Source organism: Zerene cesonia, chromosome 8 (assembly GCF_012273895.1).
Source record: "Zerene cesonia ecotype Mississippi chromosome 8, Zerene_cesonia_1.1, whole genome shotgun sequence".
In the NCBI taxonomy this organism is placed as follows: Eukaryota; Metazoa; Arthropoda; class Insecta; order Lepidoptera; family Pieridae; genus Zerene; species Zerene cesonia.
This window is the reverse complement of record NC_052109.1, coordinates 4829367-4853255: the sequence shown is the minus strand read 5'-3', so window position 1 is coordinate 4853255 and position 23889 is coordinate 4829367. Positions and strand designations below refer to the sequence as shown.

General features: G+C 32.5%; 2 protein-coding genes across 3 annotated transcripts; both read left to right on the top strand.

Annotated features, from left to right (window-relative positions):
• Positions 1-1014: 1014 nt before the first annotated feature.
• On the top strand, positions 1015-3142 carry LOC119828777 (protein max). 2 transcript variants are annotated; one of them, XM_038351029.1, is made up of 5 exons: positions 1015-1216; positions 1287-1355; positions 1539-1649; positions 1735-1858; positions 2509-3142. In XM_038351029.1, the coding sequence occupies exons 1-5, from the start codon at positions 1172-1174 to the stop codon at positions 2670-2672; spliced, it is 513 nt and encodes a 170-aa protein (XP_038206957.1). In that variant the 5' UTR covers positions 1015-1171; the 3' UTR covers positions 2673-3142. The 2 variants fall into 2 exon arrangements, with proteins under 2 accessions (XP_038206957.1, XP_038206956.1); XM_038351028.1 differs by having other exon boundaries at positions 1717-1858.
• Positions 3143-18195: 15053 nt separating this feature from the next.
• LOC119828551 (protein NDRG3) lies at positions 18196-19776 on the top strand. Its single transcript, XM_038350734.1, has one exon. The coding sequence runs from the start codon at positions 18610-18612 to the stop codon at positions 19585-19587; it is 978 nt and encodes a 325-aa protein (XP_038206662.1). The 5' UTR covers positions 18196-18609; the 3' UTR covers positions 19588-19776.
• The last annotated feature ends 4113 nt before the right edge of the window (positions 19777-23889 follow it).

Sequence of the window (23889 nt, the reverse complement as noted above, 5' to 3'; positions counted from 1 at the left end):
ACCAATCTTACAATTAATATGACAATAATTGACATATGTTATCTTAGTTCTGCAAAATTAGCGAATTTAGTAGGTATCTACTACTTAAATTTATACGCAATGAGGTACTAAAAATTTATTAATCGAATTTTGTTTTTTTTTTTCAACCATTGACTCGACTACAGATTATGTTAAAATTTATCGGATATCAATTGTTTTAATATTCTGTTGAATGAATAATTGCCCATTAAACAATAATTAATGAACTAGTTGATATTTGTTATCTTTTTCGAAAAACATGCATACGCGACTTAACTCTCAGTTTATTTTACCTTAAAAAAGGATGGTGTGTCGTATTTCAGGTAAGTACCCCTGACATCTATAAATGAACAAAATTGTGTAACTAACTTCAAAATGAAAAATAATTACATTTTGCTTGCTACTTGTGCGTGTACACAAATTAAATTGACCGACCCGCGAAGGCGCAAAAAAAAACCGAAATTTACTTATTAATAATTTAATGTAATAAAAAAAATTGCATTTAAAATTATATCTAACTTATTTACTACGTCCCTCCGGTTCAATGTTGGAACCAAGAGTGAGTTCGGCGGGGCAGCGTCGCGGTCGTGGATTGCCGTCATCTTTTCTGGAACCGCAGGTGTACCGCAGGTGTGCGCGATGTTGCAATCGTTACCGGGTAGAAGTTCTTACTGGGTGGCCTTATGCATCTTCTTATAATTAGTGCGTGTTATATGTACATAACACACATCTGTGTTCGCTATCCGCTTTGTGAGTCTGTGAGTCGACAATAATATTAATTTCAAAGAAATATTCGTATACAAGTGATGACGCAAAACACTGTTCACACATTCGCCTCACAAATATGCGAATATCAACGCGAATGGTGTGAATACACTCGGTTTAAGCTACATAACTCATCCACAGACAACATTTTCTCTTTCAAAACTTTCTTAATTGATATGTGACATTTAATAATCTGTTTATAGGTTATCTGTATGTTTATCGAATGAAATGTCAAATTATGTCAATTTATGTCACGCGTTCTTTTGTGTGATTGTGTGCAAGGAACCAAAAAATATTAAGAATTCTTATTTGGCCATTGTTAATTTCACTAATGACTTTACGCACCTTTAATACCGACTTATTGTAAATTGAACTTTACAATTCGTTAATGATGATGAGCGACGACGACCGCGACATTGATATCGAAAGTGATGTAGGTATTTTTTACTCTTCTGTGTTTTGTTATTTCGTATGTTTACTAGATATGATACTATAATTTTCAGGCCGAAAACGACTCTGACTCTCGTCCACATGCAAGGAATGGCTTAAGCAGTGGAGGTTATTATTCTCAAGTAAGTGGTTCCACTTTGGGTTTATCCGTTTTCCGTGACCTTAAGTACCCACTGTCCACTGTTACAACTTGTATATGAGATTGATTTTTCGTTTTTGGTTTAATTATATATAGGCCTCATAATAATATTAAATATAAAGCATATTAAATAGGTATAAATGTAACTCTAAAATTTTTCTTATAGGCTGAAAAAAGGGCTCACCATAATGCATTGGAGAGAAAGAGAAGGGATCATATAAAAGATAGCTTTACATCACTCAGAGATTCAGTACCAGCATTACAAGGAGAAAAAGTGGTAGGTATAGTTTTGAAATGGCTTTATTGGCTTGCCTACTTTTAGGCATATAACAAACTTTCTCTAGGCTTCTACTAATTTTCAGGCGAGTCGAGCTCAAATTTTGAAAAAAGCTGCAGAATACATACAATTCATGAGGAGAAAAAACAACTCGCACCAACAAGATATTGAAGATCTCAAACGGCAAAATAGTTTATTGGAGACCCAAAGTAAGTTATTTTGATATAATTCAAAATACTGAAGTAATAAAATAGTCTTTTGAATAAAAATTAATTATAAAAATTATTTACTTTTCATGTAAAATAGTTTAGGTACATACGTAACAATCTCATCCATGTTTAATCTTACATTATTGTCCATTCCACCTAAACATTTTATTATAAAATGTTATTTGTACAACCACAAATATTGTTTGTTTGAATGCACTAATCTCAGGAACTACTGGTCCGATTTGAAAAATGGTCAGTGATAAATCATAGATAATAAAGAATTAGACACACAAATATACTCAAAAACAGGCCAAAACAAAACTGTGCATGTATTAGGCAGTTTTCTAATCAGATAATATAATAGAATTTAAACATTAGTGCCACAAAGTAAGGAATTTTTTTTTTACATTTTTGACAACCTTTTGATAGTTTAAAGCTGCTGGCTAATTCAATAAATAAATTTTACTTGCAAATACTAACTCTAATACCATTATATACCTTGAATACCTAAGATATCTTTTGAATGAGGCAAGTAATTATTTAATTTGCATAAGACAAAATATTATCTATATATCCCACATAAAAATATGAGTCAAATTATACCTACTGAAAAATAGTATATCATGTATAAAATTGATTTTTCATTACAGTACGAGCATTAGAAAAGGCTCGAGCTACCGGAAACTACATGGATGCACACGAATTGGGACTGGGCATTAAATCAGAAGGAAGTTCACATGACACGGACAGTTCAGATGGCGAAGGCACCACTCGACGGGTGAAAAAACTCAAGATCAACAGTGTCAATGTTTAATAAGTTTATTTTTAAGTCCTGTGCGATATTTGTTCTGATATGTTTGAGTCACGGATATGACAAGCTCTGTAAAATTTGCAGATTTTACTATTTTTCTAATTAAATAAGGTTGTTGTACCTTGTATAATAATTATAATGTTGTGCGCATTGAAATGTTAGGTTTTTTGTTTTTGCAATATAATATTATTTTTGTAAAGAGCATGTATAAAGTGAGGGATTTGTTTGCTGTTTATCTTTGTCTATTAGAGATACGAAATATGTATACATATTGAATTCTTACAGCAATTTAGTATTTTTACTGGATAATCTAGATTAAGCTATCCTATGACTTTTTAACTTAGGATTTTACAGAATATACCTAAAACTATCTAGTATCCATTTGTAATAAATGATTGTGTACAAAATACACTGGTTTAGATTTAAGGATCTTTTGAATTAAAAAATTACATAATTAAATAATAGTTAATAATTACTGTGGTCTTTATTGATGACTTCTCTTTTCAAAACCTTTCGATTGATAAATAAATCTACAGATCAAATTTGGAGTATTTTGTATATTTTTAGGAGAGGTTGGAATTTGACATTGGAAAATAAATGTTAAATTAAGTTTTTGGGAATTATCATTTTACTCAGAAGTTTTCAAATTAGTTTAATCTTAGATATTCTTAGGTCGAACTGAATTTTCGTTAAAAGTAGATATTTTGTTTGTGTGACACAAAGCATAGTATCAATGTAGTCATAATAATAGATAGCTATTCGAGAATCGTGGAATAACTCTTAGACAGATAATTCAATGTTGATCTCATTATCATGGATCATATATACATCGATGATATTATTAACATATCAAAGTTGTGTTATGAGCTCTCATAGAATATTGAATTGATTTTAATCGGGTACAAACTACAAAGTAAGCAAATGGATGGGTAGATGTTTTATTATTTTGTTCACTAGGTGTCGCTTATGGTAGGTCACTATGGAGAGCTTTAATGTTGCGACCATTGTGTAGATGGCAGTAGCAGAAACATAGTATCGAGGTAAGCTAACGTGGGTAATGTAAATAAATTAAAAAATCCACATAAAATAATGTTGTCTAATGCAATATAAGGTATCTGATTTGAAAAAGAATCTCGTTAGTGTCATTTCTCAGATATTTAATTATATTGAAAAAATAAAACAATGGATAAAAAATAAACTTATAAAAAAGTTAAAATCACAATTCATAATATGAGGTTGACAAATTTAATCGTCTTTACACGAATTGCACGTAAACATGCTTTATTTTATTTCCGCTCGTTCAAATAGTTTGCAGATCGACCTAAATACCAGGATATTTTTTCTAGTTTATTTTTCAATGTTGTTTAGATAACGCTGCTCCACGCGTACTATATTCCTGATACTCTATTTTATTGAATGCACTTTCGTTCAGCTGTGTATTTGCTATTCGAATATAACGTTTTTAGAAGTTGTTTGTGCGACTATGAATACGTTTCCAATATCAAACGGAAAACCATTTCTGTATTATGAATATTGGTTATGAAGTTTTGATATACCAATGAAATTGTGGTAATGCTTTAAATACCATCAATGTGGTAATCGGCACGTTTACCTTTTATAAGGTAGCATAATTTATATTGCTTATAATTATTCTACGGATGTTCCGCCGGTGGTGTACTATACTCAATGGAACTGAGAGTTTGGCATCTCGGCTATCTACGATAAAGTGTTTTTTTTCTCTTTCATTATAATAAGAGGCAGTATGCAGCCTACTAATTGATTTTATATGATATGATACTAAAAAGTAAACCTTTAGTTTAAGATTTCAATTTATATAATTGCGTTTGTAAAAATTATAATTTAATATTCGATTAGTGTAATACTAAATGAAGAAGAGGATTAAGGACGTAGATGAAATATCCCTTTAAAGAAAATAAAGAAAAAAAGTTCAATCGTTTATTGCACTATATTTATACCTATAAGACAATAGTGGTATTACAAGCTTCGAAACAAAAGTATCCTTACAAACAATACACATTTTTATCAGTGCGATAGTTCTCTTGAAATGTCTAAAGGTACTCGGAAAGTGTTCGTTATATTGCACTGGGTTGATCGGTATTGCACTTCATTGTATTCAATTCATTGTGATCGTGAACCTGTCTTGACCTGGAAAAGATAAGGCTTTTTAGCAGGTTTAAATACATAGCATTTTACATCAAGTACACAGGTTAAAAAAATACAATGATATGATACGTTGAACATAATAAAATTATGCAGTTATATATCACACGTATAAATACATAGATATGCGATATGGATTTATAGAAAAATAGATACATAGAATACAAATTTACCTATAAATATTCAGCTATAAGATCATCGATACCCCAATCGTTCACCTGGTGATGAAATAAAAAATACATAAATAAAATGACACTATAATAAATACTATATACATATAATATTAGAGTTATCAAACCAGTGGTAAATAATATTTTACGTATATAAATAGTAAAAATATTATGCATAAAAATTCTAAATGCTAATGAATAAATAATTAATGACGGTGGATAACTTACAGGACACTCGGCGGCAATGCTATCTAATTGGAATGGTTCTGCTTCAGTCAATTGCATCGGTTCAGGTTTTATAATTTGATTATCGTCGCAGGCTGAAAATTAATTAAGACGTCGTTTTTTATATTATTGTAAGTCCTATATTTCTCCAATTTATATTACATAATGAAAATCAAAGATATATCGAAATATGACTTAATCTCTATTAAATTATAAATGTAAAAGTAACTCTGTCTGTCTGTTAGTCTTTCACGCCTAAACCACTGAACCGATTCTGATGAAATTTAGTATGAATATAAAACTGAACTTGGGAAAGGACATAGGATACTTTTTATCGCGAAAAAAGGGTAGAAGGGGAAGGGTAGAAGTAAACTTATTTGGGAACAATAAGGCGAGTTTTATTAAAACTCAAAAGAGCAAGTCGTAGGCTAATTTTTGTTCATAGTAGGTATAACTAATATATTATCATACTTAGAAGTACCAAGACACCATGTGCATTCGTTTCTAGTAATTAGGGTATAGCAATATAGGAAAAAGTAAAGGTTATCTTATCGATAAGTAATGACGAATGTTAAGTCTATAATTATAATATAAAGATAAATAAGATTGTTTCTTAGATCGCGCAAATCTTACGAATTACTGGATCGATTTCTCTCACCATTGAATCACGTAATCCCTGAGAGCTATAGGCTATGAATGTACCACGAGCGAAACCTTTTTATATGTGAGGATTTTTATACTACTTATATTTAATCACTCACCAGATGCTTCAGTCGGTAATGGCTCGTTTGCAATGGGATGTTCCGCCTTGGTCGCTTCCAGTTTAATATCTTCAGAAATGGTTATCGCGTTTGCTATTTTCTTATTCTTAATTTTATCCTTTTTCTTGATGCCACCACTTTTCTTTGATCTCACTTCAGCGCGGTCTTCCCAATTCGTAAGACGCTTTTCTATATCTTCGACTGAAATAAGTTTCCAATTATAACCAATGCAGAAAAGACTCAAATTTGAATCGATATTTGTATTAATCTTATTAAAATTGAATTCATGTTACTAAGAATAGATAATTTCGATCCGTTTTATTGTATTCGATTTAACAATGGCATATTAGATGTTTTTTGAGGTAAGTAGGTACGAACGCATACCTACCTGTAGCGATCAGAACCGGCCCTAATTTTGAATTGAAACAATTTTAATTACCTATAATACTTACTCTGTTGCATTAATTTTGCATTGCAGCGTTTTAATTCCATTATCTCGTTAGATGGATCTCTACTAGTTGCTCTCTGTAGCTCTTGCACTGCTGTTGCTAAAATATCAGCATTGGATATCTAAAAATAATATAAAGATATAAGTTACACTGCAAAATCTTATCTTATTGTATTCATAACGAATGTCAAACATTAGGTAGCAGTTTGAAGCTGAATTTACCTGTTCCCAAATTTATTTAAGCTAGAGATTTATTGACAAAATTTGCAGCTCAATTAATCTACTTAACGCTTAATGAATAATTTACACACTTGTTTGGTCCTGAGACCACCGTGCTGTGATTGGAACCCTGAATAATTCCCCGTAAATGAGTTTAATTAAATTATTAACACCGTCGCGCTATATTCTAATTATCCTGATATGTCCTCGTCTAATTGGTGTAAATAATTTTGGGTAGGTAGATGTATCATTTTTTTTTAATACCTTACTGGGATATAAAATATTCAGCTTTAAACTATAACTATAAATATTAAAATTTTTGCTTGGTTTATACTATTATAAGAGTATTTAAATAAACTGTATAACCACCATCTTATAACTAAATAATCGTTTGAAAAATATTGCAGTCGGTAAATTAGTAAAAACATTATCTATATACTTATGTAAAAAATATTTATTAGTTCTAGGCCGTTAGAACTAGAACGAAAAAATTATGTAATATTTTGTTTACCGTTTCCTCACAACCCAAAGCCTGTGCTAGCTGCGACATGGCTTCTGCGGTTTCCACTCGCCTCTCTCTCTCGTACTGTGCATTCCGAGCCCTCCGTTCTTCCTGAAAATTGAATAGTTCATTACTGTTAATTTTTACACAATATATAAAACATAAACTAAGCTGGCATTTAATCAATGTAAATTTGTACTGAAGAGTTAGCATGAATTCATGGAATCCCTATTAATTGTAATTTATTACTCAGTGGATAAAGGTAGTTTTGTTTTAAATTAAAATGTAAGTTATGTCTTCCACGATATATTATGACCGATCTATTAAAATTTTAATAAAATAAAAAATAAGATATACCTACCCAACACACACTATAAATATGAAATAGAAAAAGAAGAAATTGGATAGGAAAACTTACAACAGACAGTGGCACTCTGTTCTTTCCAGCAGGTCTGCCTCGCCTTCTTTCTTGATCTTTGAAAATATCCTGGAGATGTCAAAAGCCATAAGTAAATATTTCATTTTAATTAAGCAATAATTTAAAAATCTGTACTAATTAGTCAAATCACAACGTACACTTTTTCCCATCTTTGAACTGTAAAATTTAAAATATACAGCTACAAACTTTTCTTTCTTGTTAACTTAAACACGAATTAAATGTAAATGAGAAAAGTACTGTAAACTATTTTTTAAATACCTCTTCCTTCGCATCCCCAATAAAAGATTTTATCCCCACTTCTGAAGGTACTTAAAGCTTTCAGCGAACGTTATCTCTGGGGTTTATGACTCTATTGTTGTTAATCCATCGGTACAGTTTAACGAATAAGCTTCATTACTAGTAAAATATTCTAATAGAAAAGACTTACTGGAATTAGATTAATAAAATCTTATTAAAAATGTGCCTTAAAATAACTAACAACTGCGCTCTGAAATTTTTATTATGGCTTTTAACAATAGCTTTACGTAATTGTTGAAATTACTGTTGCGGTTTCTGCATTTGTTTTGTTTTTATTCTAATATTTTTAATACATTAATATAATATTTTATACAATGTACAATTGTTATTTGTTATCTAAATCATGAAATGTCCTTTGCTCCCCGAAAAACGAGTATTCATGTGATAGTAGATAGGTACTGTATTATTGTTAGGCAGTAGGTAACAAAATATTTTGAAGTGAATAAGAAAAATAACAAAAGCCCGACAGCGGCTGGTATAAGAGTCTTAAAGTTATTTTCTTTGATCGGATGTTGGTTCGTTAGGTAAGTTCGCGACGTTGATAGTTTTGGTCCAATATACAAGCGCTGGTCACAAACTTTTTGAATTACCGTTTAACCGTATTAGGCATTGGAATTATTGGAGAATAAATATTTATCATAATTTATAAGCTTAGCATCTATATTATTACCTTTAGATACATATATTTTATTTACCATTGAAAGTTGCGGACGCAAATTCAAGAAATGCAGAATGCTTGTGGTTGAGATGTGGAACTAAGGAAAAAAAAAACTTTTCTGTTGTTTGCGTTGTGATTGTTACGCGTATTATCTTTAAATATTGAAAAAATATAAACAGGACACTGCTTGTTTATTCTTATCTGATTTCTTTTATGTAATAGTGGGCAATTGAGCTGATGATTAGCGTGATGGTATGCAATCATCACCGCCCACGAACATTTGCGCTTTTAAGGTGTTAAGGTTATCCTTATGGACAGAAATGATGACGGGGATAAATAGACGGGGACGGATGAGATAAAAAAATAATATAGATAATAATTTTTACTCTAGTATTCAAGTTTATGCTTTAAACCGCCGCTAGAAGTGGGTAATATACTGGTATCTATTGAAAGGTGAACTAACAAGCCGTGTATGAAAGCTTTTATATCAACGAGGACACTCGACTATACCTTGCTGAAACCAATTACCTCGCTCCTTTATACAGACACCTTTTAATTATCATTTCAAGTCTTGTTATAACGTAGCTAGATATTAAATGACTTAAAATTAATGTTGACTATAATGGATACGCGGAAAATGGTGTGTTTTATATAAATTCAATGTGCTACTTATCCTACATGTTTTGTATTATTCTAATTACAAAATCGGTAATGTTCAAACAAGATACCTATACGATTTGACATTTTTGTTACATGTTTTTATTAATTTGAAAGCTTGTAACAAACTAGTAAAAATGTTAGGGGAATGAGTATAGAAAGAATATAAATATCTACAAATAAAACCTGATCTCAATATAAATATCTACCAATAAATAATAAACACGTTAACAATAAAACTACGCTGCACCTAGGGAATGATATATAATTTTAATTCAAATTGGTAATTAAGAATACATTAAAACCATTAACCTTTATGAAGTCACATTGTAGGCTAATGGAAAGTTAACTGTCCCCGAGAATAAACTTACCCCTCTATTTTAAAAATATAAAAGCAATATCCATAGATTCACGTGAAGCTGGAAGTTTTGAGAGCACCCTTATTACCTATGCATTATAAATATCGCTAATGAGCTTGACCTCGTTGCTTATTCAGCAATTAATTAATTTGCTTAATGGTACTTTATTAAATGATATCTATCTACATTATTATTGTTATTTCGGAATAAATGTTTTGAATTGAATATACACACAATGATTAGATTTACATACACCTACAGTTATTCATTTACATAAGCATTGCTTATATATTTGATTTTTAGTTTGATAGCATTGAAATGCTTTATAAATGAGAAATGTTGAAGGAATAGAGAAAAATTGATCGCGGGTTCAAACCCCGCCTGGGTTTGAACCCGCGGCCTTTGTTAAATTTAACAAAGGCCGCGTTCCATCGATACAATATTGTAATCATTGAAATAATGTTTCGTATTGGTTATGATGGTTCTTAATCATCGCAATAGATGGCGTGGGGTGTCCCTTAGGAACATAAAACCGAAAGAGTAGAAGAAATTCGATTACTGAGGCGGGATCACAGGTGGCCGAGAGGCTAGACGTTGCTACGGTTTGGCAAAAAGGCGCGGGTTTAAATGCCGCCTCGTGATCAAATTTTTTCTTTTCCTTCAAAATTTCTTATTAGTTATGTATTTTCCCAAATAATAAAGCAATTCGATTTTACAGTCTACAGTTCACGAATTACCAGTCTATCCTATTCAAATAAGGATTATCTAGTCTACCGATTAAATTTCCATACAACTTTTGCCTTGAAATAATCAGCCTAGATATCAAAGATAAAATATTGAAGAACGAGAAAATTATATTTTTGGATCTTAGAGTTGCTGGCCCGAGAATGTTGATGTAATGTTTTTTTTATTTGGGTGACCTGGTAGGTGGGGATGTGAATCTTTGTTTCTATTTGTAGTTAGATATTAATAACAACGCTGTGTGTGCAAAGGTAACATACAAATACACTTTGATTGCTACATCTATCAAATTGCATAAGCATTAGCATTATGGAAGATATTAAACCTACAAATAAAACAAAAAAAAATTCTTTAAGCAATAATTGCCGTAAATTTATGATTATTCGATAATAGGTTAATCCACGCCAAAATAAGCTATCGTCCGAAAAGTCCACGAAGCCGTTCCACCCACGGAACCCTGGCACGGAGTCAAACATGGACCTCGTAAATAGTGACCCGAGTTCCGATTGGCCGGCATTCTGTGGACAAACACATTTATCTATATATCTCTGGCCGTAGTTGAACATTACGCCAGGAAAATGGATGCTGTTTCGTGAAATAACATCATTTGCCAATTTAAATTTCCTTCGTGTTTTAACCAAACAAATACAATTATCATTGGTTGTACGTGTGGACATCTCATGGAATCATCTGGCTTGGTAAAATTTTAAGTCTCCAAATTGCAATTTAACCTGATTTAATTAATCCAAATCAAAGGACTAAAATATACGACAACAGTACTATGTAACGCAACTCGTTTACGAAAAGAATTTTTTCGTTTGGAAAGAACGTATTTTGTTTATTTATTAATTTATAAATCCGAACCACATAGGAACGTAATGTTACTACAGCGAACACAATTACGCGTCATAGAGGCAGCAATTTGCAGCGCCGTAGGTACGTGGGCTCTAATATCCGCCCAGACCCCAGACGTCAATTGAAAGACCTTCGCTTTTTATTATTAACACGCTTTTATTAGCTTCAACTGTATGTTTGTAGGTAACCGACTACTTTAGACTCGATTTTGACCCAATTGAAACGGACTGTATGAATGAAGTTTCACTTATCGATATTCGGTGACAATACCTACAATAATTTGATGAGTTTATCTTATAATTCTCAATGGAATCGCCAGGATTTAATAATTTCAGAGAGAGCAAACGAGACAAGTTGAATACTTGATATAAGCGTTTTTTTAACTTAACTATTGCCGTATAATATACGTAAAATTTTTAAACTCAATGCATTTGTTAAGATTTCTAAATATTTTTAATGTTATTGTTTAGCTGCCAGTTGAGCAATTATTGTGAGAAGCTTTTTTTTATAGTAGGTAAGTTTCAAACTTTATAAGCTACAAAACTAGGTAGGTATTGCGTAAAGTCATTACTAGTCTTTCAGTGTTGGCATAAAAAGGATTTCTTTATTCGATAACAGTTTTAATGTAAAAATAATCCTCTTCAATTTAAATCCTGCTATTCTCAAATATTTGGTTTTTCTTAGCTATTTTGATTTTTTTCAACATTTCTTTATTGTAGTACAGATCTATATAATCCCATATCATATAGCCTTTTATAATCTTAATTTATTTAGAAAACATCTAGTGATAGACAGGTATTTCTACTTTTAAAAGCTTTAAACTCAATCACGTGTATACTCGATTGGCACTTGTGTCTATATGTACAAGTGAGATTTTAACAATGTATACACAATCGGGTTTGGAGTGGATTAATATGTGAATGTTGTATGAGGTATGAGACTGAATCCGTAAAAAATAAAGACATCTCCAGAGTCTTAGATCTACATATCAAAGCAAGTAGACGTACCGATAGAAAACCTTTACATTAGGAAGATATTAGGTAACTTCTAAATTACGAATGGTATAAAATAAATGGCCTTATGGTGGTTGTGTCTTAACTAATAAATCTTTATTAAATTCAATTTCAATATAAAAAATAAATTCAATACTTACTAGTTAAGTTCATTTTTATATAGTATTATTCAATTTTTTCTTAATCCTTCATTATTTTCATCACTAAACGTGATAAAAAATCAATTGTTTTTTTTTTTTTAATATGTTTAAGGAATTTTTTATTTCTTCCCAAAAACAATAAGCTAACGAAACTTTCGAGTATTCAAAATAAATGAAGATTATTTATTTTTTCATGTCATCGCTGTTTTCCAAGAACTTCCTCATGTATGAGACTGCTCTTGCTTTTAGGTATACCAATTTCATTTAAATATTAATATGGATAATAAGATTTACTACTATTCATTTTTAGTATTTTTTCCAAAAAAGAGAATCTTTGGAGTTAATACATTCCTAGAAGATATAAAACAATTATAAGAAATCGTATGTAGGTATTGTAGTATTTTGTAGTAGGTAATGTGGGTAATACGTAGGCGTAGGATAATAAAATATGTTACTTCATTAATTGTTTCGGTAAGTTTATATTTTATAAACGTAAGTGAACAAAATTAATTTACAAAAAAAAGGGTGGTGTAGTGTACCTACATTGCGTGTTACAATAGTATTGATTATATGGGGTTTTCCTTGGGGCTTTCTTTGTCAGGATATTATTCACACGAAAGGTCCTACGACTAAATGGTTTTTACCTTGTGAGTCGGACGTATAAATTATGGTAAAAGTTCTTGATATTGTTACTTTTAATTATCTGTATATTTTGTTTGTATAATGTTAGTTATATAAGTATATACTTATATGATTTATAATAGTAGCTTTTCCCCTGCAAAAACAAACAAAAATAGACAGTCCGAACAACAAGACGAACTACGCACAATCCGGAACAATCCTGCGTAGTTCGTCTTGTAGCATTTCCAAGATTAAAACATTTTAATACCATGTGCTTTATTGGGTCTCAAACTATCACTGTACTAAGTTTCATCCAAATCAGTTCAGTCGTTTATGCTTGAAGATACGACGGACATTAAGTTTATACAGTTACAGCGCTTTAATTATAGTTTTATTAACTATAATACCCATTTACATACTAGACGAAGTCATGGCTATAATCGGTATCAAAAGCATCAATACGGAAATCGCAATTGCCATACCAGCTACTTCATTACAGCCAATATTGTCCTTGGACATCTTATATTCTGGAGAGTCATTACCCCCTCCGATGTTATTCTAGTCACGTTTAATAAGTAATTAACTTCCATAAGAAACTGGAATTGGAAAGATGCTAGTCGAAGAGCCTGTGAATGGCCTATATATTGTATGTACCTAATATAGTGAAAGACATTGAAATCTATACCAGCTATGTATATGAAAAAAGAATTTGGTTTTTAATAGTCGTGAATGAAATATCATATAAGCTTATGCTTATATAATAAAGCAATAGCTTTAAATTCTAAATTACGCGTTAATGACATACCCAGAACTAACAGAATCTGATACAAAGAAGATTTGTAATAGAACAATAAAATAGTATGGAACAAAATTTAATTAAAAGTTTATAATATGCATTATATTAGGAAATATAAATATATATATGGATAATACATATAGAATAGATAGGAATCTATTCTATATGTATTATCCATGTAATAAAAGCTCTCTAGAGGTTTAACTTTTTGGGCAAAATTTGTGGTAACATTGTACGATACGCCGCACTGAAATTAAAATTTACGCTTAGCTTGTTCAAAATCTGATAGGATACCAATTATGAAGTGAAACATAACAAAGCCGGGGTGACACTAACAATTATTGTTTCTTTTGAACGTTATCCTACTAGTAATAGAGTACATTTTCATTTAATACAATGCTTTTCGTAACTCATTAACCAATTTTTGGGGAACGTCCCAAATGAGCTTTTTAATAGCTGTCTAGTCGTATTAAAAAGGGTAAAAATTGTTCCGTAATCAATAGATGTTGAAGTCAATGATTAAAAGATATGTACTTAGCTATATAAGATCGCTACTTATATAAAACACAGCGATACTGTCTCACACATTAGAATTTCATTTTATGATATTTTAACTGATGGCAATTTCTATCTGTAAAGATGTAATGATGTAATGTAATGTAATGATTTTTAATAAATTATTAAAAAAAAGACTTCAAATTTAGATTAAATAGATTGCATATAATACTTATGTATCTACAAAAATATCTATCCTATTCACTGAGGAGTAACGTAAGTAAGAGTTTACGTAAGTTTAATAAATAATACCAAATTAAAAAACATGCTCAACAAAATAAAACGTTCATAATACTCGACTGCGAATTGAGCGTTTAATTTTCCTCTCATTTGTTACTAATTGATGTTCTCCCGAAGGGCAGCCGCCACACATTAAATTGATATAATAGAGTTTGTGCCGCACTGGTGTTTCTTGCAATAACATGAGCAATAACACGACACGCAATTAAAATTGTATTTACACTAGCTAGCTGTATTGCTATACGGTAAATGATAAAGTTTTGATATCGAAATTAGAGAGTAGCATAATTTTTAATTAATGCGGATTTTTGTTCATTTTCCAACTAATTACTTTTTATTTTATATTAGCTTTTTTATCCAAAGTCGGTAATAGGTCGGTCTACGTCGGTCCTCTCATAATGTTAATCTTATTTTTCGCACCGTATATGACAATAAAAAAAATAATAATAACAGCATAGTGAATATTATTGGAAAAGGCAGATATACAGAATAGAAGAAAAAAAAATTTGCAGTACGATCCGAGGCCGGGAAATGCCTTTTAATTTGTTTCCATATTATAATATTATAGTTATAATAAATTATTATAAGTTCAAATAATAAAAATATAAAATATAAAAAACAGCTTGTTTAGGCCACTACATAAATTACACAGGTAGCAGATGTACAGTATATCTGATTCAGTAAGTAGTTTTATGGTAGAGGTATCAGATATAATGAATCAGATATCAGTTGTAAAAAAGATTTTTTTGCGGGCTCCGATTGCATGGGCCATTTCTGAGCTGATAATCTGCATATAACGTTGCTTACAGTTTGTTCTACTAAAAGTTAATGCATTGTCAGTGGGCACGTTGGTAAGCATCCAGCGCGACTAATATCTATATCTCTTAAAGGAATAATAGTCGAAGGATGCATAATAAACTAACTTCAGATTTCAAGTATAATGTAGAAATCGAGCGAGAGAGAAGAGCATTGACGATACGAAGTACCGAATAAGGTGGCGCGTAGATTTTCCCATTGAAGTATTTAAATGAAAATAAAGCCAATTGTCAGAATTTCTACACGAGCAGTAATTAGTTTAACTATACTGATAGACCGCTTGATGTTTTACGTGTAATGTACAATAATACACTGAAATTTATAAATTACTTTCATAAATTTATAGGACACTAGACGATCGTCGCGTCTCCGCCCGGATATATAAGATTCCTGTTTTATCCCAAGGGAGCATTTACTCGCGATTAAAAGTATTCTATCACCCAAGTCAGCTGATACCCTGTCTGTATACCAAATTTAATCTAAACCTGTTCAGTAGCTTCAGCGTCATTAATAGTCAGACATCTAAACAAACAGACTATTAGTGTGATCAAAGTACTAACTTCATCTAATTTTGCAAAATAAATGAATAAAAAATAGTGTCTGCAAAACAAATAATAAAAAAGTTGCAAATATTCTTTATTTAACGTGTCCCGAACCGTGTTTAAATAGAAGTTTTCAACCGTCATCTGTCATCCCACGTTATAAGTTTGTAAAACTAACAAACCTAATTGGCGAATAAGTTTGTAGTTCTCTTGACTGAACTGCTACCAGTATAATCTATTAATAAGACTAACATTTTATTACCTAACTAACAGTTTATTATCCGAATAGCTCGGTCGAATAATAGAATAAGACAAAGGTTTTTTTAAAACCAAAATCATATTACCTTGAGATTTTGTGTTGCGCTAAAATTTTTATTTATGTATTTAATCAATTATTTGTAGAAGTAACATGAAGGCAGATAATTAAATAATGAATTATAATTGTAACATAACATATTTTTTATTTCGTTGTCGTTTAAGTCTACATGATGCCCACCCAAGCTGGCAATCAATAATTTTATCAAATCTATGTTGATGATATTAGTTTCGATATAATTTGATCTAAGTATAGGATAGATTTGTGATATCCTAGTTGTCGTTTGTCGAAATTTATGTAAAAAAAACACATTTGTTTACATAAAATCATGATGACCCACTGACTACCGAACTAGTTAGGGTTTACAGCAAACTTATTTCGTCTAAGTCCCCCTTTATTTATCAATTTCTTTTCAACAGCACCCCTGCCCTCCCTTTCGATAATTATCATAAATTATGTGATTCTAGTTACGTGGCTTGGGGTGGGGTTTTAGCCTCCCCTCTTGGCTACAACTACTACCATGACCATGAAGATTGCAATAGTTAGTCTTTGTTCATATTAAATCGCATATAAAGGAGTGATATGACTTAGAGTTAGTAAGTATTATTTCAATACCACTGTCTACTTCTTAGTTTGACCAATGGTCTAGTTTCTTATATAAACAGCTCAATCAATATTCTTTATTGACTTTTGCAAGAAATACAATCACGATAGTGTTCTTACGTAAAGTAAATAAATAATTATAATGTACGAACTTGAGATGATTTAACAGATTTTTAAAAGTGAACTAGAAACTCTTTGCAAATGGTTATCTATATACATGCGATATATGTAATTGACTGTACCTGTAATGACAATTTTAAGGATAACTAGAATTAATATCAGTTTTGTTTGGAAATATTATAATCTAATATTTACCAAGCAGCGGTTATAAGTATAATAAATAACATTAAAGTCTGATTCAGTTTGCTATAAGTTGGACCTAATTGATGCATACCAAACGAAATGAACATTTCAAATCTTTTCCATGACAAGTCTAATGCGATATAATTTAACATGTGTTCACTTATCAGTTATACTTAATAACTAGCTTCCCGCCCGCGGCTTTGCCCGCATAGTTGCAGGAACAATTTCATGTTCCCGTTCCCGTGGGATTTTCGGGATAAAAACCTACCTATGACTGTCTCACGGTTCTAAGCTATATCTACACAAATTTTCAGTCAAATCGGTTAATCCGTTCTTAAGTTATTAATAGTGTAACTAACACTCTCTTTTATATACATAGATTATAATTAATCGCTTATGTAGACTTTCTGACATCTCTTGGTTCTAAGTATCCCTAATTAGGTATTTCCAGAATTATTAATTACTAATTCTGGATTGAAAGCGAAATTTAATTGATAACGTCTGTATTTAATAAATGTATTGACTTTTTTTTTTAAATGGTATAAGCACGTAAGAGACCGGGCGGCGGTGCCTGATTCAGGTAGTGGACTTCGTACTATGCTACTAATGCTGTTACATCTAGGTACCCTTTGGTGAGAAAGAAAAGCCACCACAAATATATTTCATACTTCTTGGGTACGTCGGTTAGTAAAAATCTCAACGCCGAAGATATCAGCATCTTTGATACACAAATGAATATAAAATTGCATCAAGCAACCGAACGTAAAATTCAAGCGCCTGTTCTTGGGCATTGCTGTGAACAGATTATTTGTAACAGCAAAAAAAAAAACTTATTCATAATTATTTAATATTGATTTCATTCGTACTTATATAAAAAATATTGTTATCATATTCTAGTTCTTAACACAATTTAAATAAAAATCAGGTCGATACACATAAATTAGATAGAAATAGTACGTTGAATAACAATCGACCATCTTGTTTACACATGCGCGGGCTTCCCTACCGCACTGAAGTTGCCGCGAGTCGACCTTGTTATTCAAGTGGGCCGTGGAGGCCAAGCCGATTGATGACGAATGGGACCGAGTAGTGCCGAATCAACTGCTGGTTGGGGCTTACGCTTGCCCGGTGAACACTTTATTGACTATTTTCTTGCGTTATTCTTATAATAAAACATCGAAATTGAAATATGGCATATACGTATTAAACAGTTAAGTAAAAGTGAACGACAAGTGACAGTGTCTTGGTTATTGTATTGGAGTTACCGTACGTGCAATTATATAAATATAAATTTCGTTACTAAGACATGAAACCTGGAAGATTCTTCTCGCCAGCTGCACCTGATGTATTACGTTAATTGGTGCTAATTATATTTGCGACTAAAATAAAGGTAGGATCGTAACGTCATTGTTACACAACCATCCAATTGTATACAAAGGAAGTCGGCAGTTTGCGCTCTATAAGGAAGTATCTAGCCAGGATAATGCCGACCACAGTACACGAGAACATCGCGCTCCTTAACATGATGTCTTCAGACAATTTAGATGACGATTTAAAAAGTGTTCAGCTTCATTACCCATCTGATCGACGCTTGCAAAGCGACGGCGCATGCGTGGAGGAGAGGGTCAGAACCTCACGTGGAGACATCCTGGTGGCAGTCCGGGGGGACCGTAAAAAGCGCGCCATAATCACCTACCATGACCTCGGACTAAATTATGCAGCGAATTTTCAAGCGTTTTTCAATTTTGTTGATATGAGAGCTATTTTGGACAAATTTTGCATCTATCACGTTAATGCCCCTGGCCAAGAAGAGGGTGCCCCGACCCTACCCGAAGATTTCGTTTATCCTAGTGTGGATGAACTGTCTTCCCAGATTGACTTTGTTCTCGGCCACTTTGGAATAAGGTCGTTTATTGGATTCGGAGTCGGTGCAGGAGCCAATGTACTATCTCGTTACGCGCTCGCTAATCCACAAAAAGTTGATGCGCTAATTTTGATCAACTGCACTTCCACACAGGCCGGGTGGACCGAATGGCTCTACCAAAAAATTAACACCAGGCAGCTGCGTTCCAGTGGAATGACTCAAGGAGCCCTAGACTATCTCATGTGGCATCATTTTGGTCGAAGCACTGATAATCGTAACCATGATTTAGTGCATGTCTACAAAGAATGTTTCTCGCACGTGAACCCAGTGAATTTATCTATGTTTATTGATTCATACTTGCGCCGTACGGATCTGGGAATCTCGCGCGACAGCAACTCCATTAAGGTGCCCGTCTTGAACGTGACCGGGGCACTATCTCCTCACGTGGAAGACACAGTGACGTTCAACGGTCGTTTGGAACCATCCAAGACGTCTTGGCTTTGTATCTCCGATTGTGGAATGGTTTTGGAGGAACAGCCTAACAAAATATCGGAGGCATTCCGATTGTTCCTTCAAGGGGAAGGTTACTGCAGGTAGTCATGTTGCGTAGGAATTCCAATATAAATATGCAACGCTGCTACATTTAACCTAGAAATGCACATGATGCTTATCCCCACGCGAGCTTCTACAACACATTTGTTGTGAGCGCATTGGAAACGTAGGAAACAAAATTGTTATGCCTTGTTTTAGATATAATTACGAAATATATTTATTTTACGGCTTAAATTGCCTTTTATTTTACCTAAATAAATAAAACGAATTAAAATTGGATTCCAAACTAACTGCAATTTACATAAAATACTTGTATGAATTGCACAAGAAGGCACTATGATTCCGTGTTTTTAGTAGGTTATTGTGTTTTTAACTTTGCACTCAATTATAAAATGTTATGGCTTGGTTTTATTAACATATTAAAAATCTGATTGTTTTATTTTTATAACAATACATTTATTCACACATACGTGTAACGTTTATACTCTTATCGCTATCTCAATGTTGCAGTATTATTTAAATGAAAATAAACTGTTTAAATACTATTATGCAGAATTATCGATAGTATACCCAGGATCTTTTGGACATACTAGTAGTAGTAGGCACTGCAGAGATTGGCAAAGTTATTTAAAAAACATTATGATAAATAAAAAGTTGACTTCAAAACTTTCAACGTTTTTTTTTAAATTAATCGGCAGTAAAAAACTACATCAGTAATGACAATCAAAGTTCTGAATAGCTTGTTATTATCTAAATTGACCTATTTTAGTTTATACTTTATATCCGCTCGTCAGTCATTACATTCAAGTGCCCACTAAAAGGCTAGATATGTAGATTTGGATTAAATATTGAATACTAATTTGAAAACATAAAACTTTTAAACTAGCGCACGTACGATTCTATAAAATTAAATTAATTTATTTGCAAAAGCTCAAAAATAGGCCACTCAAAACGCTGAAAATATATTCTTTATTTTTCCTTCAACGATACACGATTTTTAACACAATTTTTTTAATTATTCCGACATACGTATTTGCTTGAATAATTAAAGTTTTAATGAATGTTGTTCAAAAAATACTAAATGGGCAAAATATCCATTAATGAAAAGTGTTGATAAATCATTAAACATATCTCGATACTGTTGTTAGTTTATTATTCTGTTTTCAAAATAAACAAAGGAAACGCAGAAAGGAAATGAACGCAGAACAATATTAAAGTTTTATTCGCTGCTATAATTAATTTTCGATTCGCTTTGAATGGTTGATTTGCGATCCGTTTTCCTCCCTTTTTCCTTTGAACAAACATGCATGGCCAACCCTCGCCACCCAGGGAGGTTTCAATAGAGTAGCAACTAAGGTTCGCCCACCTCACCCCTCGCTGACCACTGGGTGTACAGATTATCCGATATTTTCCCGAAGAATACATACGGAACGTATCGGAAATTAGTTTTTTGTGTGCAAATAGTTTATTTTGTGAAGCAAGAGAATTATTTAAAAGAAGGATTTCCAATATGAGTTGATACATACATGTATGATATGGATATCAGGTGTTTCCTAGTTTTCATTAGGTTTGTGTTATCTATTAATTAGTAAAACCTAGTAAGTATAATCTTTGTCTAAGTTGTACCTAGACCGATCACGTATATTATCTTCATATTGTATAGGTACAAAAAGCCAATATTGTGATCGTAAGAGTGGTTACGTGTTATATAATTAACACGTACCTAACCACTCTTACGACCTTCAATATTTTTGAAATGTTATAAAATTAAAAAAATATATATATGTTGTGACTTGTCTATCTTCAATAATGTTTTCGTCTGATGTATATAATATGTAGGTATATTATAACAAAAACATGTATTGGAACTCCTTTTAGTTCTCTCTTTCATAAACTACAAATATTTACCATAGTAAGTACTAGATGGCGCTGTATGTAATACTTTTAAAACTAAAATTTAAAATATTAACACATCAGACGCGTACGATAATAAATAAACACTATTATTTCAAACTAATATTTTACTTTAAATAATAAATGGATATACCAACTAGAAAATGGTTGCTATCTAAAGCAAAAAAATATAATGATAAAATTACAGAAACTTTCTGGAACTAATAAAAAATTGTAATGCAACTCCTTAAAAAATTATATTTTCACAAAAGCACATTATAGCAATTCTAAGTATATTTTATAGTAACTTATTAATATTCAACACCAGTGCAGTGTAAAATAACATTGTTTATTGTTCTCGTATCAAACAATTGGAATGAACAACGCGTAGCTCCGCGGAAATGGTGCGAACTATGAACATTTCAGGATACAACATACGAATGCATCATAAGTAGTAGTAGCTAACACATCGATACGTTACAAGTCGTAAGTCAAGCTTAAACTCAAAGCGATCGCTTTATACTCGTGTCGAAGCTTTGTACGCAAAGTGGCTGAGTGCTGGGCGTTCTAGTGGACGCTCAAAGAACATTGTTGCCTACAACTCCGCCGGTTTGACTGGAATGCTATATTTGAACAGAGTACAAATCGATACGTGACGGATAGCGTTACTATTGTATGATAGGGTTTTGAGCTAGGTACGTTTTTAGAAATTAAATCTTTTGACAAGATTCAAAGTTTCACATACCTTATTTCTTCTATCTAAGACTCACGTTTTCATAAACTACACTGTAATCAGTTAAGTAGCAAATAACAAGTAAGTAACAGTGCTAGCAATTAAGAAGATAGCTAAGTGACAAAATAAGTATCTAAGTAACTCTTTGAAGGAGCGCGGTTATTTAACAGATTTGCAAAGAAGAGAACTTTACTAAAAACATATATATATCATAACTTATAACAGTAATGTAGCTTGTTTGATATGAATTTTATAATATGTTATTTGTAATTACCTTGAACTAGAGATTATAAGCATAAATTAATTAAAGTAACTCATTTTACGTGAACGAATTGTTTTTATGCGTAAATAAAGTCTTTAAAACTAAGTAGGTATACTAATCATAACATAATAATCATAAGGTATATTCATAATGTTAAGCACAAATAGTATCCATATGTTCCATTATTTATTTTCAACCGACTTCATCTTTATCCTTCGAGAGATACCTATATGAAGTATTTTTATTACACACCGAGAATCCCCATGGCGATTCCTAGATAAATTACATTTATGATTTAATGTACGAAAATTCGAACAAATTTTTAGAATACTTGTAAAGGCGAATTCGTTGCCCGCCTTTGAAGGGTTAAGGATTAGGAAAGGATGTGTTGTCCCTCCGGCTCCCCCCTACTCCTTACGAAACTCGGTGGCATATGCATGCTAATATTTTACACCAATCTTCTGTGAGGATGTGGCGCCTTCCCCAGTGCGAGTTGGCCCAATTCGTGCCGAAGCATGTTCAACTTTCCCGTCAAAAATTGTAGACTTGAGCATTAATAGAAATAAATTTTATAAGTTTCAGTTACATATAGCTAATGCGGTTATATACATATTAAGGAATTTAATAATACATTAAATAGCTGGAACTATGTACAATTGCTCTGTATCGAATGATCAACTAAACCAATAACATTGTAGGCCACGAAGTTGGCAAATTGTCGCCATTTTGGGGTGTAATGGCCATATAACACCTACTGGCCAAAGCCAACCTCACCTGCTCGTGGTGCACCCTGCTGATCAACAAACGAGGCTCTGGCGATCAATTTCTTAGAGTGGTAGAGCTACAGCTACATATACACTCTATATGTAGCACGAATGGGCTGTAGTTCGTCCGGGGAAGAACCACTAACTCACAGGAAACCGGCGTGAAGCATTTTTTTGCGTTTCGCATTGGTGAGTGAGAAGTCCGGAAGCCCACCCCCCCTCTCTCCCTTTTCAAGAATCATGGCAGCGGTTTTAAATAGAAATTTACCCCAGGAGGGTACCAGCTCCAATAGTGCTGGAGAATCCCTCCCTGAGCAATCTAGCTCAGGCTGCCCTACGTATTCTGGGGAGGGCAATAGGCCGCTCGTTTCTTCTATCCAGGGCAATAAGAGCAGAAAGACCAACGCACCCCTATCCACGCTCTGCGTCAACTTCTGCAATATCAGGGGTATACATTCGAATATCAATGCCGTGCACTATCACCTTGAAACGGCGAAACCGGCCTTACTGTTTCTTACCGAAACTCAGATATCGTCACCTACTGATACATCATACCTTAGTTACCCAGGCTTCCGCTTGGAGCACAACTTTCTATCTCGTGCTGGTGTATGCGCGTATATCCGGGATGATATCTGCTTTCGTCGCCTTGGTCATCTTGAAGGTAAGGACCTATCCATCCTCTGGCTACGTATAGA

Bases quoted from the DNA above. Each gene is read 5' to 3' on its own strand.
- LOC119828777 (XM_038351028.1), top strand. From the start codon at position 1,172: ATGATGATGAGCGACGACGACCGCGACATTGATATCGAAAGTGAT. The intron at 1,217-1,286 runs GTAGGTATTTTT...TATAATTTTCAG, and splicing joins ACATTGATATCGAAAGTGAT to GCCGAAAACGACTCTGACTC. The intron at 1,650-1,716 runs GTAGGTATAGTT...AACTTTCTCTAG, and splicing joins CATTACAAGGAGAAAAAGTG to GCTTCTACTAATTTTCAGGC.
- LOC119828551 (XM_038350734.1), top strand. From the start codon at position 18,610: ATGCCGACCACAGTACACGAGAACATCGCGCTCCTTAACATGATGTCT.